The 16000-nt window shown below is 33.9% G+C and overlaps 1 protein-coding gene across 1 annotated transcript; it reads right to left on the bottom strand.

The window, feature by feature from the left end:
* Positions 1-110: 110 nt before the first annotated feature.
* Positions 111-6403, bottom strand: LOC18096884 (GATA transcription factor 26). The gene is made up of 8 exons (XM_006385494.3): positions 5835-6403; positions 4120-4479; positions 3078-3510; positions 2654-2726; positions 2272-2375; positions 1700-1886; positions 1483-1603; positions 111-719 (listed from the first exon to the last, which is right to left on the bottom strand). Exons 1-8 carry the CDS (start codon positions 5872-5874, stop codon positions 415-417), a joined length of 1623 nt encoding a protein of 540 aa, XP_006385556.1. The 5' UTR covers positions 5875-6403; the 3' UTR covers positions 111-414.
* Between the last annotated feature and the right edge of the window lie 9597 nt (positions 6404-16000).

Genomic DNA, 16000 nt, shown 5'->3' with positions numbered 1-16000 from the left:
TCTACCTTTTTTCCCTATGCAGCCTAGATAGCCAATCCTCCTTTTCTTTTTGGTTTTTACTCCCTCTGAGTCGGCAAGTAAAAAGGCAACCAACCAAACCAATGAACGGGTTCTCAAAGTAATGTGCAATACAGCAACTATAATTGCATATAAAACTCTTGAAATCACCAGCTGCTATCACTTTTCAGCCATATATAACAATCTGTAGTCAACCTATACAAAAACCCACCCAAAAGTCATCTCTTAGCATACCAAGTTCAAAATGATCCAAGGAAAAAACAGCAACCATCAAACCTCATTCACAGACTTGTTGGGTTTGGCATGCAAAACATGTGTAACCTAGTCACCTGATTCAGCGGAAGGTGCATCTATTTTTGGCCCTAGTGATTAAAAGAATCAACTGGACAAACTTTGTTAGGGGCGGCCTAGGTGCGGGTATATTGAGCTACTACTAGTGCTTGCCTGTTGACCAAAACTATTAGTTGGGTAAAAGAGCTCTGCCTGTGCAAATGAACCATTGGATGGGATGTCCAGCAGCAGGTCCTGATCAGAACTTTCATCCACAAAATGGAGAGAATCCAGCATGAGGGAGCTACCATCAGTAGGCAGGGCAAATAGGCTTCTTGGACTAAAGCAAGATCCATCATTGTCTATGAGTTCTTTGTTCTCATACGTAGCCTTCATGATAATCCTTTTGGGGCTCTTCATTAACTTCACTTCTGAGAGAAGACAAAAGAAAAAGCTTGTGAGAATAGTTCCAATGCATATCAGGGAAATGGTTGCAAAAAAGAATCAACTGACGTCCATGAAGACAATCACCTTTAACTTCCACCACACATGCTGGTGGTGACAAACTAGAAATCATCTCCAGAGGGATTCTACATGTTAACTATGCCCATGAAGTGTGCAATTCCTAATCGTAGTTGGCATGTTTCATTGGGTGAAAGTTCCAATGCATATCAGGGAAATGGTTGCAAAAAAGAATCAACTGACGTCCATGAAGACAATCACCTTTAACTTCCACCACACATGCTGGTGGTGACAAACTAGAAATCATCTCCAGAGGGATTCTACGTGTTAACTATGCCCATGAAGTGTGCAATTCCTAATCGTAGTTGGCATGTTTCATTGGGTGAATATCTACATCTACATCTACATCCGTGTTGTATGTGTTCTTTAACACACACTGTTCTGATTAAAATGAACTTATACTAAATATGACGTGAAGGATTTGGTACACCCCCGTTACCGCAATTCCAAATAAGAAATTGCGGAAAATTCAGCACAAGATTGATTTAACACACTTGTTTGTATTAGCATGTTCCTCTCCCATATTAACAGATTCCTAAGCTTTTACAAGCAGAATTTAGTTACTCAACTTTCAGATACAATGTCACCATCGGTAGTCATTTGCTTCTAAGACAAAAGTAATGTAAAGGATCAACTTGCTCAATAATATATCCAAAGGTGAGTATTGCTAACCTGAAAACTTCTGACTAGGGCTGTCACGTGATCTTTTGGCACCAGCTATATTACTCATTGCAACAACATCTGGATTTGGTCCCTTTCCAACAAAAGACTTCCCATTACTATTTTTACACTTCTGCAGTTACAACCACATGTCCAACTTCCGAGGAATTAAATGACAAATAATATTTTCATGCAACAAAGTTCCTACTTTAAAAAGATCAATTCAAACCTTGAGTAGATGATAACGCTCCACCCATTTGGATTTCAAAAAATTGGACAGTGTGAGCCTTTTCAAAGTTTTACAGTCTTCAGTTTTTGCTTCTGAGAAGGACAGATCAAAGACTCCTTCTGAAAGCAGTTGCTGATAGGAATTTATGTTTTCCTTGAATTGAGGGCTATCAAACATGCTTTCGATGCTGCAAAGACAACAACACATCATCATCAATCTTGGGTTCTGTGTATTTCAGTTGACATTAGATAAAGGGTGATAGAATAATTTGTACAACAAATACACGCACACCAACAGACAAAAAATATAATATCTTTTCTTTTTTCCGTGAGCTGACTCCAGTCTAATCTATACTTGGCACACTAAAGGCTTGGGTATAAATGCAAATGGTATCAGGTTCATGATGATATTGAAGAATGCAAACATTGATTTAAAGTGCTAATGAATACAGATTTAAAATAAAAATGAAAAGCAGATGGCAACTGACAGCAAATACAATGCCTTACGTCACCTAAATGCAATACCATTCATTCCCACCGTACTAACACTTATCACTGAGGTATAAGGCTAACCTGTTGGGAAGTTTGGTAGTATCGAGTGGAGGTAGATATTTTAGTAATTGCTGTTGCTCTTCATTTGTCAAGTGCCTTGCAAACTCCTCAAAGTTAAGAATATCCTACCACAACCATAAGCAGAATCATGAGACGCACACAAAGGGAATGATATTAAAGAAGATCTGTTCCAGACATATCTAAACATTTGAGACTTCAGTCCAATCCACGAGAGGAGTAAATATATGTGGGGGAAGAGTCACAGATCATTCAAAAACAGAAGAGTGTTAACCTTGGAATTTGGGTCCGTGTACAAGAAAATGAATGGCATATATGTCATGAAAAAGCCTCGTGTAATTAGTGATTACAAGAGTTAGATACGGAGCAAAGAAATGCAACTTACATTCAAATCTATGCTGCAAAGTGGTGAATTATGACTTCCCAGGATATGTACTTTTTCATGTGGAAACTTGTCCCTGAAATTCCAAAGAGTAGAAAAATCAAACACTGGTGCAGTAACAGTTCCCCAATGTACTCTCACTTCTTTGCCATTCCAATACTCCCTGCATCCTAGTAGTAGTCTGAAAGGCAAACCTCTGATTCCACCCCACTCATCACAGCTTATTTTATGAACATTTTCTATCCATGCTAAAACCTACCCCGTGTCAGAATTTACATTTGCACTTGAATTTTAATCTTTAGGAGGCAGTCAGGATAGAAAAACATCATATCCAGGTTCAACACTGGTACTGTGGTTCTATCCTTGTTACATATTTAACACAGAAGATTGCCTTTCAAAGTTTTGAAAACATGCATGGATGAGTTACCTCTTAAGTTGCTCTTGCTGCATCCCTTGTCCCGTGAGATTCTTAGTTGTTTCAGTAATAGGATATGTTGTATTGACACTCTTGTTTTCATTATGTACAGGAAGTATCACAGGATGAGAATAAGCCTCATTTGTCAAATATTGTTTGTTCTCAACAGAAAGAGAGCTAGCTTCAGATTCCTCATCTCGAGCTATTGAGCTTGGATGTCTAATGAGAACACTTCCATGTCCTATCTCAACAGAAACCATTGGAGTTTCATTGTCAAAAAGTAAATCCTCTTCTGAAGAGCCAGAGAAGCATGACGACTGCTGCTCATGCAAAATAGTATATAGATCTTTTGTAAGCTTCTCAACTGAAGATGGCTTTGGCCGATTGACACAGGTCCTCTTCCTAGAAGGTACCAAAGAGTCCCACACAACTGATTGGGCTGGACCTGAGAAAAGAACAATGAGAATACATTTATAAGTCAATACTGCCAATCATGTTGAGAGCATAAAACATTGCATACACCTTTCTAATTCATGTCACCATCCCCTATAAAACTCAGTCAAAGATAGAGAACTAAGAGCGCCAAGCATATTTGTTCTAAAACAGCGGAGCAATAGTACTGAGGAAATTGGTTAATTTGGCTCCAGTTACACTCACACACATCACTAGTCCCAATAAAGGAGGTGTTAACCATAGTAGTATTTCTTTATTCAGATAAAGTAGCCTAGCAGCCAGCTTCAAGTATGCTAGCATCCTCGAAAATCAAGGAAGTCACTCGTGTTTATTCAGAAAATCAGAGTGAGATTCTTGGGAGCTCTATTTTGCTGCCGTTCGACAGCACTATGATCACCTCTCATAGCTTTCATTTCCCATTAATTTGGAGCTGTTTCCTGAATCCATTATTTTCTTAAACCAACCAAAGTATTGACATGGACTGGATATGCAACTAATCCATTCAATTTAACAAATGGCCAACAATCACATTCTTTTAGAGTCATCTCTTTTGTGCAATTAAAACACAGGGAACAAATATTGATCTTAGTGGATGCTCAACCTGTCAAATCACTTGCTTCTGCACTGCCAAATTGTGCACAACTCTCCGGGTTGGATATGGCTGACCCAGAACTTGACCTATTACTAGTGTCCTCATCTACAACCTTTCTATAACCTTGGTTGTAATCCAGAGCAACCCTATTGTCATAATTCGGCTTTCTCTTGAGCAGTTTCACTTCTTTGTTCTTGCTTATAGACACACTCTTCAATCTAGAGACCCTGTGATCCTCATAATCATCAGGTTCAGCCCTAGCATGAAGAGGGGTATAGTTTGCTAGTGTTCCCTTTGTCCTCCATCGTGATCCACATGCATTGCACAGCACTGGCTTTTCAGGAGGCCCATTGCGCCAAAGAGGTGTGCCTGTTGAAAGATGTCAGCAATAGACATGCATGTTAAACAATCTTATCCACAACAGTGATAGAAGATGCATTTTAAATTAATGTGAATGAACAAGGAGGAAATATTGCTCATCCAAAACTTGACACAAGAAACCAACAAAATAATTTTGGCTAGAATTTTGTGTATCTAATGAAGAGGCATTAATGTACTGGTATTGTCCAACTGTGTCTCTAATCCGAGAATGAATCACATGAGAGCAGCTCGTATGCATCAAACAACTTATGAAGGGGATAAGGAGACTACACAGGCACAAATCCAGCAATTCAGACCAGAAAAGGCTCTGCTGGATACTGATAACTCTTTTTTATATTGAACAAAACTTAAGTCCACAAATGTGGTTGCCTCCTTGCAACAGTTAATCCATCAGTAGTGGTTGGCAAACCACAAGACATTTAACCTATAGCCAGGCAGCATTGACATAAGCTCCTTGAGAAGAGTTCTAGCTGCAGCAAATTAACTTAAGATGAACTTATTTCTTAGGAGTTTACAAGTATGACCATTACACTCCCAACAAATGCATCCCAAAATGACCAAAGTCCACTGGAATGATAAAGGAACTGTTCGGCCACTAGGAAGTTTAGACTTTAGAGCTGATTCCAGAGCAAAAAAAAATGGAATTATATATTTCACATGAATTGAATTGCTTCATAGCTCTGGCAGTAAAAAGCCCAATAAATTAATGAACTTGACAGCAGGAAAGTTTGCCAGGAATGTAATCCAAGAGTAGAGAATACAACAACAAGTCAGTCAAGAAATTAACAGACAGGAATTGAATCACTACTTGGACATGTCAAGGAAGTACATTTTTCATTGAATTGTTAGGTTCAGCAAAGAACAGCACAATTTGACTTGGTATTTGGTCCCGTTAAAATCCTATATAGAAACAAGAAAGTCATACGAATCAAGCATAGACTAAGTAGTTCCCCAGTACTCAACAAACTCCAAAACCAATTTGCAGTGATGTGATATGTTCAAACCTTGTTAGAGTGGTCAAAAAAGAAAAAAAAACAATAGATAAAGGGAAGGATTTACAGATTCATTAACAAAATGAAAAACAAGACACAAGTGAGTATCTGATATGTTCAAAGAAACAAAAGACACTTGTTGCACAGAACCCATGTATAAACAGATGAGCAAGTGTTCCCAATTTATTATGTTTGTCCATGTAATCTCTTCCTTGTTGGTTGTAGTCATTCTGGTTATAGTCATTGTGTTTTCTATACATGTAAAAATCAATTGCAAGAATCTTTATTGAAGAGAAAACAAGAAGGGGATACCAATTTTTTGTCAAAAAGAAAGGAGAAACAAGAACTCACTTGTAACTCCACAGTGACAGCAAGGTCCTTGTTTGCCCATATCTCTCTCTTTTTTCCTTGACTCAACAAGAATAAAATTCAAAGGAGATGATAATTTACAAAGTAGAAAAGGAATAAAAATATGAAAACTCAATTTATAGACAACAAACAGTTGAGGAAAAGATCAAAACTTTGTGTAAATTTGTTGTTTTTATTCAAGCCTTGTAAGACATATATGAGTGGTTCTTGGGTATATAAGGCTCTTTTGCAGCAAACCCAGAAACAGTGCTTGCAAAATAAAGCAAAAGCCAAGAAACCCAGAAAGAGTTTAACAAGTCTTATAGTTGAAAGAGAAAAAAAAAAACAAAAAAAGAGAAAATGAAACAAAAACAGCAAATAGAAGGGGAAAAAAATCAAACAAGAAATGGAGAGTATTTCCAGCTGGGAATCTATACAATCCAATGAAGAAGAGAAAAGACCATCTAGAGGAATCTTAATAAATGGCTGTGGAAAGGAGGAAGGTGAAATGTGAGAGAGAAAGAGAGAAGGTGTGTGTGTGTGTGTGTGTGTGTGTTTGTCTATGTATATGACCTCTTGTTGTGTTGTTGTTGTATTGTATATGAAGTAAATGTTGAGGACCTTTCTTTGCTTTTGCTTTATTTTTATTTTTTTTTAATGTTAATTGAAAGGTTTTCAATTTCCTTTTTATAATGTAAAAAAAAAAAAAAAGTGTTTTTGTGCTTGATTTTTTTAACCTTAAATTGTGACATGGTTAGGGGAATACTATGCTTCTATCCCTGTTGACTATTCTCCTCTGCTTCTGATGTGCTGTGGAGGTTTTCAAAACCTCATAACAAATATTATTTTTTTCAAAAATAATGAAAATGTGTTTATTTATTTATTTTAATTTCAGAAACAAATTGAAATGAATCAAGGGAGGAGTAGAAGAAAAGCTAAATAGCAAGAGAACAACAGAAATTTGGAAGGAAAAAAGGAGAAGGGAACAGAGAGGGCATGGCCCTCGTTCATTGGTGGTCACAGCTCATTTATCACCGTCTAATTTGCAAAACAACTTGAAAGGGACCCACTAAATGTAACTTTGCCCTTTGAAAGTCTTTTAAGATTCAAAGGTGATCAAGGAAGCCTCCAGCTTCGTAATATCCGGACCCTATTACTGTATCACAACTTATTGTAAAATAAAAGAGCCCAAAAAACCTGAGCCTTCATAAAATTCATTTGAAAATTCAATTTTCAAGAAAATATTATTTGAAAATTATTTTTGCTTGAAAATATATTAAAATAATATTTTTTTTATTTTTAAAAATTTATTTTTAACACCAACACATTAAAACGATTCAAAAAACAAAAAAAATTCAAAAAAAATACAGAATTCTAATTTTAACCGCGTTCTCAAACGCTAACTATAAAAATATGATAAATTTTTTTTTAAGTGCGTTTCAAGAGTGTGTTTTATTTAAAAAAAAAACATTAAATTAATATTTTTTAATTATTTTATATATAAATGTTATAAATAAAAAAATAATTTTTAAAAACAACTCAATAAAAAACACATTATATAGCAATTAGATTGGGTAGTTTGTCCATCTACAGATTTTGACCTAATAAAAACCAACCTTTTATTATTATTTTTTATGGAAAGTAATGAAAAAAACGTCCATACAACTCATTAATTAATTGGCCTTCGCCCGGGGATAGGTCAATGGACTAGAAGGTCACGGCATTACATCACTTTGTATGCTTTTATTTTCTATACCATAATTTATTACATGTTTTACGGAGTATAGATTATATGATTTGTTTTCCTTCAATGAATCATACACCGAGACCATTGACAAATTTGTTTGAATTAGCTAAGTATTTTCATTGAGAATACTATGATGGTTTGAAATAAACAAACAAAAAAAAATACCACTGCTATATTATTATAAATTTATTGAATTTTAAAAAGTAATTAATGATATTCTATTATTTACTTTCTCGATCCATTTTAGAATATATAAAAGAGATAAATTACAGGTGGAAAAATTCTTATCATTTTTTATGGGTTATAAGTTTCATTTTTTTTATATATATATTTTTTTTAAGGTGAACTCGAGAGAATACACTAGTTACCCACGAGCACCATAAAACTCTTTATCCTTAAAAGATAAATATTTATAAGATATTATAATCTTATGACTCATCTTGTTTTTACAGGATTAAAATAGTTTTGTAGCTTAATAAAAAAAAAAAAAAAAAAACCCTTCTTGATATGAATGATTCTTTGTTGAGAATTAATGGCAATGATAACCCTAAGAGTAAAAGGCAAATCACGAGATGCATTGTGCATATTTCATAAATTGGATGGCTTCAAATATATAAATCCATCTCTAAACTTCAAAGTCTATGACTTTAAATTACACGACAAGGCAACCTTCTCGCTCTTTCTGGGCTTGCTTCATGATTACGAGGTTGCCCTCATCCATCTTAATTTTTTGGCCATCCAGTGTGAAGATTTGGGACAATGAGAAGTCATTTTCATCAATTTAGAATTAGTTCTTGTATTGACGCCATTGTTAAAGTGCTCCGCGTAACTCCATACAAGGTTGAATAATGGAGATACAAAAAATAAAATAAAATAGAAAATGTAGCCAGTCGCATTGGTTGATCCCAAGCAAAAAAACTCACAACTGCTGGTCCATGATCGACCGGTTCTTCTTCCCTTTTTCAGGGTGTACAAGTAATTGTTTTAGGGGATGTTTTTCGAGTGTTTTTTAATTGAAAATATATTAAAATAATATTTTTTTATTTTAAAAAATTACTTTTAATATTAGCCTATGGAACCAATCTAAAAATATTAAAAAAATAATTTAACGTAATTTTTTTTAATTATTTTAAAAATACCGTTTGAAACACAATTACAAACTTTCATTTTCTCTTGTGGTTTCTTAGAGTGAAAGACAGAAAGACCTCAGGTGTTTTCATTTTCTGTAAAAATCAGCTATAAATTATAGTAATTAATTTATATGAGCAAGTAAAATATGAAAATCAATTTATTTTTTTTCAAGTTAGTTTAGAAATGGGGTATAAATTATTTTTTAAAGTGTTTTTTACTTGAAAATATATGAAAATAATATTTTTTAAAATTTATTTTTAACATCAACATATAAATCTAAAATAAAATAAAATTAGAACAAAAAAATTAAAATTTCTGGTTTGTTTGGACTTCCAAACACACCCTGAAAAGGAGACACGATTACCATTTGATACGATCTTGCATCAAGCAACATCTACAGCTAAGATGATAAGCTGCATGGTTGGAGCCATGTGCTGCACCGTAGGAAGCCCATCGATGATTTTATTAATCTAGTTTACTACAACAGAAGCCGTCTTTTCTTTTTTCTTTTTTTTTTAAAGAAAAAACCTAATCTCCGGTACAATCAATGCCTACTTTTTATAATTTTTTATTTCGGGTAATGGATATCCTAAGCTTAGTTCGAATGTACGAAAATGCCCTCGTCTTTTTCTATCCATCTGTTTTTCTTCCCGTCCCTTCCTTTTTTTTTCTTTTTTTCTTTTTTTTGGTGATTGAAATCCCCAAACAAACTCCTGCGAGTGTTTTACAGGGTGCTGTCCTGTACTGTTATTGCAAGCGTGCGGTGTTTACTATGGTCGCGTCACCAGGATTAGACAAGGCTTGTAATAATATAATAATAACACTCCTTAATTTTCAAGAATATATCAGAATATCTGTATGCCCACATTGCCCTTCCTGTTGGATGAGAGATCATGGCCGTCCATTTGATAGAATTGGCTCAGATAATTGCAAGGCCAACAAGTGACTTTTTTTTGCTGTTAATAAGGAGCAAATTGTTGCTAGAGATGAGATCTATAATGTTGTTGTTTCAGGCAAACAAGTCCATATGCTACAAGCTTTCCTTTTTATGGTGGTGTTCTTAGATCCATGCTAAATGCCTAAGATTTGAGTGGATGATGGATTCATTTCATGGGGTTGTTTCCGATTATTTTTGTATTATCTTATTATCGAATATTAATTAATATTCTTGTGCACAATTTACAGAGAAGAGGGGACATAATCCTATAGACTAGTGATGGCTCAACATGTTTAGATGCGCACTGAGTGAAAGGGTTAGGGCCTAATTTTATAAGAATTAATTAACAAAATCACTCCACCATGTGGGTGTTTAACAGTAACAAACTTAGTTGTCCCTTCATTCTTTTATAATTCACTATGGATTGAAGTAGTTTAATTTTTAAAAAAATTAATTTGATCCTTGATATTTTTTGGCACCATTGAAATATTCTTTTGAGTCCAAATTAACATCCAATTACATGTTTTTTTTTAGGGAGGGAGTGTTGAATTGAAAAACAAAGGACTGAAGTGAAAAAACATGTAAATTAGGTGACAGATTTGTTTGAAAAGTTCATTTTAGTCCTCATCTTTTTTAGCTATTAGATAGTCGATCCCTCAAATTTCTAAAAATTTAATTTTGGTTCCAAACTTCAATTTTTTTCTTTTTTGAGTCTTTTTTGGTGGAGAAGAGAGAAAGACTCGTTGGATTCCGACTTAGAGAGAAAAATTAATCATTGACGACAATACCACCAAAATAGTTGATTTTGGTGTCAATGAGTTCTATTTCATAAGAGGAATTTGATCTAGATGTTTTTTTCCGTCTCCTTGCCTAATGAGGTAAATCTGATTGTGAGAATAATTTTAGCTTCAGGTTGATTTTTTAGCTGATTTTTGTTTTTTAACAGCCATGTATAGGTTTATCTAGGTATTTTATGGGTGTTTTTGGTAAAAAAAAAAAAATGGGTTGAAAAATGAGTTTTAAATAGAAAAAACTCAAATCTATGATTTTTCAGGGGCCACTGGTCACTGAAATCTGTAGAAAGAAATAGGCTTCTTTTAGGAGTGTTAGGACTTGAAAGTAAATAAAAATAGACATTTAGGCAAAGGAAAACCATAAAAAATAAAACGAGGACCATATTGAGATTTTGGAAAACTTGGGGCAAAGGTGTAATAAATAAAAGAAATGATATTTAAATATGTCCATGGCTTCTCCAAGAAAATAAATATGGTTGACCACTTTGCTTAAAAAAAAGGGAGTCTTGTTGGATTTACTTGATTTTTCACCTTAAATCCATCCATTTAAACACTAATTAAGATATGGTAAAGGAACAAAAAGGAGTCTAAAATGATTTTAAACTAGTAATTGAATAATTCTTTAAGCTTTGAGGAAAACAAAGTGATAGGTTGGAAGAAGAGGAAGAGGAAGAAGTGAAAACTCATTTCCATTTGTTTTTTTTTTTCAACTTTCTAGTTTTTAAGTGGTAAGAAACCTTGTCTTATGCTTGGTTTAAATTTATGTTGTAGATTGATGAATTTGTGTGAAAAGCATTGTGAAAAGTTTAGTTTATATGAATTATTATCTTGATTTAAGATGTTGTGTTATAATCATATTTTTAGATGTGGGAAAAGAATGAGAAAAATAATTTATGATAAAGAATTAAAATGGAAACTTAGCCCTTCCAATGATGAGTATTTCGACCAAGTGAGAAAAAAGATGGGGAGTTGTTTGATTAAATTATGATGAACTATAAATAGAATTATGTTAGTTAGAACCAATATTAGGTAGGTGACAAAGAAATTGAAAGAAGAATTGAAGAATTTTCCTTCCCTTATTAAGTCAACAGTTTTAGCCAAAGTAAATGCAAAAAGAAGGGATATCAATTTAAATTTTGTATGACATTGTGTAGGAAATGTGTTGTTGTATTTGTTAAGATGGATTAATATGAACATGTAAAGAAAAATGAATGTATGAATTGGAAAAATTGAAGAGAAAAATCCACCCCTTACCATTTATAGAGTTTTTGGCCAAATCGTGAAGAAAAAAGGTTGGGATAAATTGATATAATTGTTATGTGATTTGTATAGAAATATGTTATTAAGAATGGTTAACATGAGGGTAATGCATGGATTTAAATAATTAAAAAGAAAACCTACCATTTGATATTTAATTAAGAGCTTCGACCTAAGACTAAAAAATGAAGGATAAAATTTTACTTCAATTGATGAATAAAGAGAGGACCCCTTAGTAGATATTATTTGTCATATGTTGACAACATCATATTAGTCCAGATAGGGTGAGTTATTTGGACGTAGAGATGATACAACATCTAGATAGGCTGGAGTATCACAGCCAAAGGGTTCAGGCTATCAAGGGCAAACGACTATGCCCCCACCAGTAGCATCTACAAAAGCTCATGTGCTCCATGTTAACCCTACTTTCTTAGCGTAAATTATTAGAGTAGTAGTTACTGGTATATCTAGTGTAGCAGTTCTATCGACCCTTATAACTCCTGCAACTCTACCACCAACAGACCACGTAGTTACTTTAGTCTGACTGGTTAGAAGTATGAGAGAGATGAGTTATGAGCTATATTTATAGAAAGATGATGCTGAGATTGCAGGTAGATGGATTCAAAAAGTGGAGAAGACATTAGCCTATATTAAGATATTGAAAGAACTTTAGGTGGGTTGTGTCACTCAATTACTTTTTAACATAGTGCAATCCTGATGGAAGACTATATTACTAAGGAGAGCTATTAATTAAGATGTTGTCTTGGAATAATTTTAAAATAGAGTTTAAGAATAAGTTCTACTCTAGATACCACCACAAGATGAAGCAACAAGAAATTTTGGCCCTAAAGTAGGGAGAGATACCAATGTTGAAGTATGAGGAAAGATTGCATGATCTCTCCATGTTTGCTCTATACTATATGCCTATTGAGCAATATTATATAGAAAGACTGCGGGATGGATTCATATAGAAGCTAAAACATAGGTTGGTAGCCTTACAGTTTAGGACAGGTAAAGAATTGATTAAGGTAACTCAAGCTCTAAAGGCGAGTATGGGTGAAGGTCAGCAGGACCAATCTAGGTTTGGAAAAAATAAAGATTCAATTTTTCCCTAGTAAACGACCCCTTATAAAGAAAGGCAAATAGAGCTAGTTCAATCAATTTAGGAAGAAATAAGAGAGTTTTAGATAGGAAAAAACATCAGCTGAGGCCTTCAAACATACATGTGGAGGGTTGACTGGGGGACAATTGAATCCAAAACCTAGTTCTGCTGAAGGGGTCTCGGAATAAAAGACTATTATTTATTCTTATTATGTCCGATATGAGTAGAGACATCTGAGTGATTGTTATATTTTTAGATAAGAGGGATACATGTGGTGAGATTGTTAATATCTAGATTGGTAATGTCATTTTTATGGAGAGCAGAGACATTTTAAGAAGGATTACCCTAAAAAAACCATTGATTATACTTAAGAATAAAGGTACTAGAGACGGAGTCAGTTGCAATTTATCATGATGGACAAATCTTTTCAGCCTATACGGTCAGGAACCAATTATAATAGGGAACGACCCAGGACTTAAGGGCATAGAACACAGGGGAGAGTGTTTTATATGACTTAGAAGGATGTTAAAGTTGCTTATAATATGGTGGCAGGTATGCTATGATTGAAATCTATATTTGTATATACATTAATTTATCCTAGTGCAACACATTCATATATAACAAGTAAATTTATGGGAAAACCTTGGGAAAAAACTTGCAAAGTAGAAAAAGGATTCACAATTGGTATCTCTTTATAGGAGTGTGCAAAAAAACCGGAAAACCGAATAAACCGAGAAAATCGAGAAAAAATTAACCTAAAAAACCGAACAAAAAAAAAACCGATTAAACCGATTAGAATAGTTAGAAAAAATCCCGGTTCGGTTCGGTTTCGGTTTCCAAAGTCTGAAACTGATTGAACCGAACCGAACCGAACCGGTTCAACCATTCCAGCATTTAAAAAAAAACCAAGTATAAATAGAAAAAACCCTAGACCTAAAGTGCAGTTGACGCCCCCCCCTCTCTTTTCTCTGCCTCTCATCATCTTCTCACACAGCCCCCCTTCCTTTTCTCCTTTTTTTCTCTCTTTTTCTCCCTGCCTCTCATCATCTTTTGATTCTTTTCACAGCCCCCCTCCCTTTTCCCTTTTTTCTCCATGCCTCTCATCTCCCCGTAGCCCCTCCTCCTTTTCTCTCTCTCTCTCATCTCTCATCTCATCTCTTTAAGTTCACCCTTGCATCAACAATACATTTACTCTAATCAAACTACATGGGCTGGACAGATAAAAAGAGAGACGACTTTTTGATGATTAAAATTCCAACTCCATTTCAAGTTCATCTCTGCAGTCTGCATCTTGTGGGTTTTTATTTTTTTTTTATTATTATTAAGTTATAATTTGCTTGTAATTTGTGGGTAGATCTGTGTTCTTGAACAACAGAAACCGAGATTTGCTTGTAATTTATGGGCACTGGACATCGAGATTTGCTTGTAGTTTGTGGGCACTGGGCAGATATGTTTTCGTGAACAACAGAAACTGAGATTTGCTTGTAGATTTGCTTGGAGTTTGTGGACACTGGGCACCAAGATTTTCTTTTTGGTTTTACCGGTTTTTTAACAACAAAAACCAAACCGAACCGAACCGAAACCAGTCGGTTTGAACCAGTTTCGGTTCGGTTTCGGTTTTAAAATTTTAAAATTAATAATGTTGGTTTGGTTCAATTTTTTTATATAAAAACCGAACCGAACCGAAAATGATCACCTCTATCTCTTTATATGAGAGTGTAAATATTGATCATGTATACAAAGAAGTAAGGTTTAACATTATTGGGTGTGAGATAAGAATAGGCTTTATACCACTGGAGCTACATGATTTTAGGTAATATTGATCATGAGTGTAATATTGGGTATGAACTAGTTAGGCATGTATAAAGCTTAAATGGATTATTTTACAAAAAACAATGACCCTTCAATAATCGAATGGTAGGAGAGTAACATTTAAAGGAGAGAAAAATGCCATACTTAATTATATAATTATAGCTATGATTGTTAGGAAGATGATGAGGTAAGGTTGTACTTAGATGATAGACTCGGAGAAGGATGATGTTGAGTTGTCAAATTAGCCTAATTAAAAGATTTTTCGAATGTATTTCCAAAGAAGTTACTAAGATTATCTCCAGAGAGGGAAGCAAAGGACTTTATTGATATACTTCCAAATATCTCTCATATTGCCCAATCACCATATAGGATGCGCCAGTAGAGATAGTTGAGTTGAGGACTCAACAATAGGAATTACTAGATAAATGGTTTATATGCCTAAGTAATTCATCATGGGAAGTTCTAATATTGTTTTTAAAGATGAAAGATGACACACTTAGACTCTGCGTTAACCATAGGCAATTGAATAGGGTGACAATAAAGAATAAATATTCACTTTCGATGATAGATGATTTGTTTGACTAGTTAAAGAGAGCAAGAATATTTTTAAAGATAGATTTAAAGTCAAGGTATTGAGAATCAAGGAAAGAGATATCCTAAAGACTACTTTCAGGACTCAATATGCACATTGTCTAAAAAAAATGATTATTGCCTTCAATACAAAATAATTACGTTGAAAGTAATTTTACCTGATTTTTAAGAAACTTTAATTGCAATGGATAAAAAAAAAATTGTGGCAAGGAAGACGAGCATGAATTTGCCAGGTTAATTGAATAATTTTAATGGCCTATAAAACAAAACCAATAAGAATTACAATTGATGAATATAGGCACCAAAGAGAATGAAAGATAGTTAAAGGTTAGTACCTTGGTTTGCCTAGATGCAAAGAGAAATATAAAAAGAATTATATGCATGTGTTGTATGGTCAGATGTGGATATGACAGGCTTGACACTAATATCATATTTTACACAACAAGTTATCTTTAGTTCTAAATTATATATATAGCAGTAAATCATAAGCTAAAAAATGAGATTGAATACTCTTTTCAAACTAAAAGAAGTGATGTGTAAGCAATGAAAATCTAGATTATTGGAAGTGGTTGAATATCCACAGTGGATATTGATGTATTATGGTGATTATAAAAAAAAAAAAAAGGTTAGAGTGTGCGTGGATTTTAAAGAATTAAATAAAACTAGTTCTAATTAATAACAAGTTTTCTTTACCCCATATTAATATACTTATAAATAATGCTGGCAAAAATTCCAAGTATTCTCGTATGCATGGATTTTTTCAAGGTATAATAAATGAGGAGGATAAAAAAAAGTACC

The sequence above is a fragment of the Populus trichocarpa genome, chromosome 3 (genome assembly GCF_000002775.5).
Source record: "Populus trichocarpa isolate Nisqually-1 chromosome 3, P.trichocarpa_v4.1, whole genome shotgun sequence".
Taxonomy (NCBI): Eukaryota; Viridiplantae; Streptophyta; class Magnoliopsida; order Malpighiales; family Salicaceae; genus Populus; species Populus trichocarpa.
The sequence above is the reverse complement of the archived record's forward strand: the minus strand, read 5'-3'. Positions and strand labels throughout refer to the sequence as shown.

Excerpts from the sequence above, each read along its gene's own strand:
- LOC18096884 (XM_006385494.3), bottom strand. The coding sequence starts at position 5,874 with ATGGGCAAACAAGGACCTTGCTGTCACTGTGGAGTTACAA. Across the intron at positions 2,727-3,077 it reads CAGCAAGAGCAACTTAAGAG|GGACAAGTTTCCACATGAAA; the intron begins GTAACTCATCCA and ends TTGGAATTTCAG. Across the intron at positions 720-1,482 it reads CCCTAGTCAGAAGTTTTCAG|AAGTGAAGTTAATGAAGAGC; the intron begins GTTAGCAATACT and ends GTCTTCTCTCAG.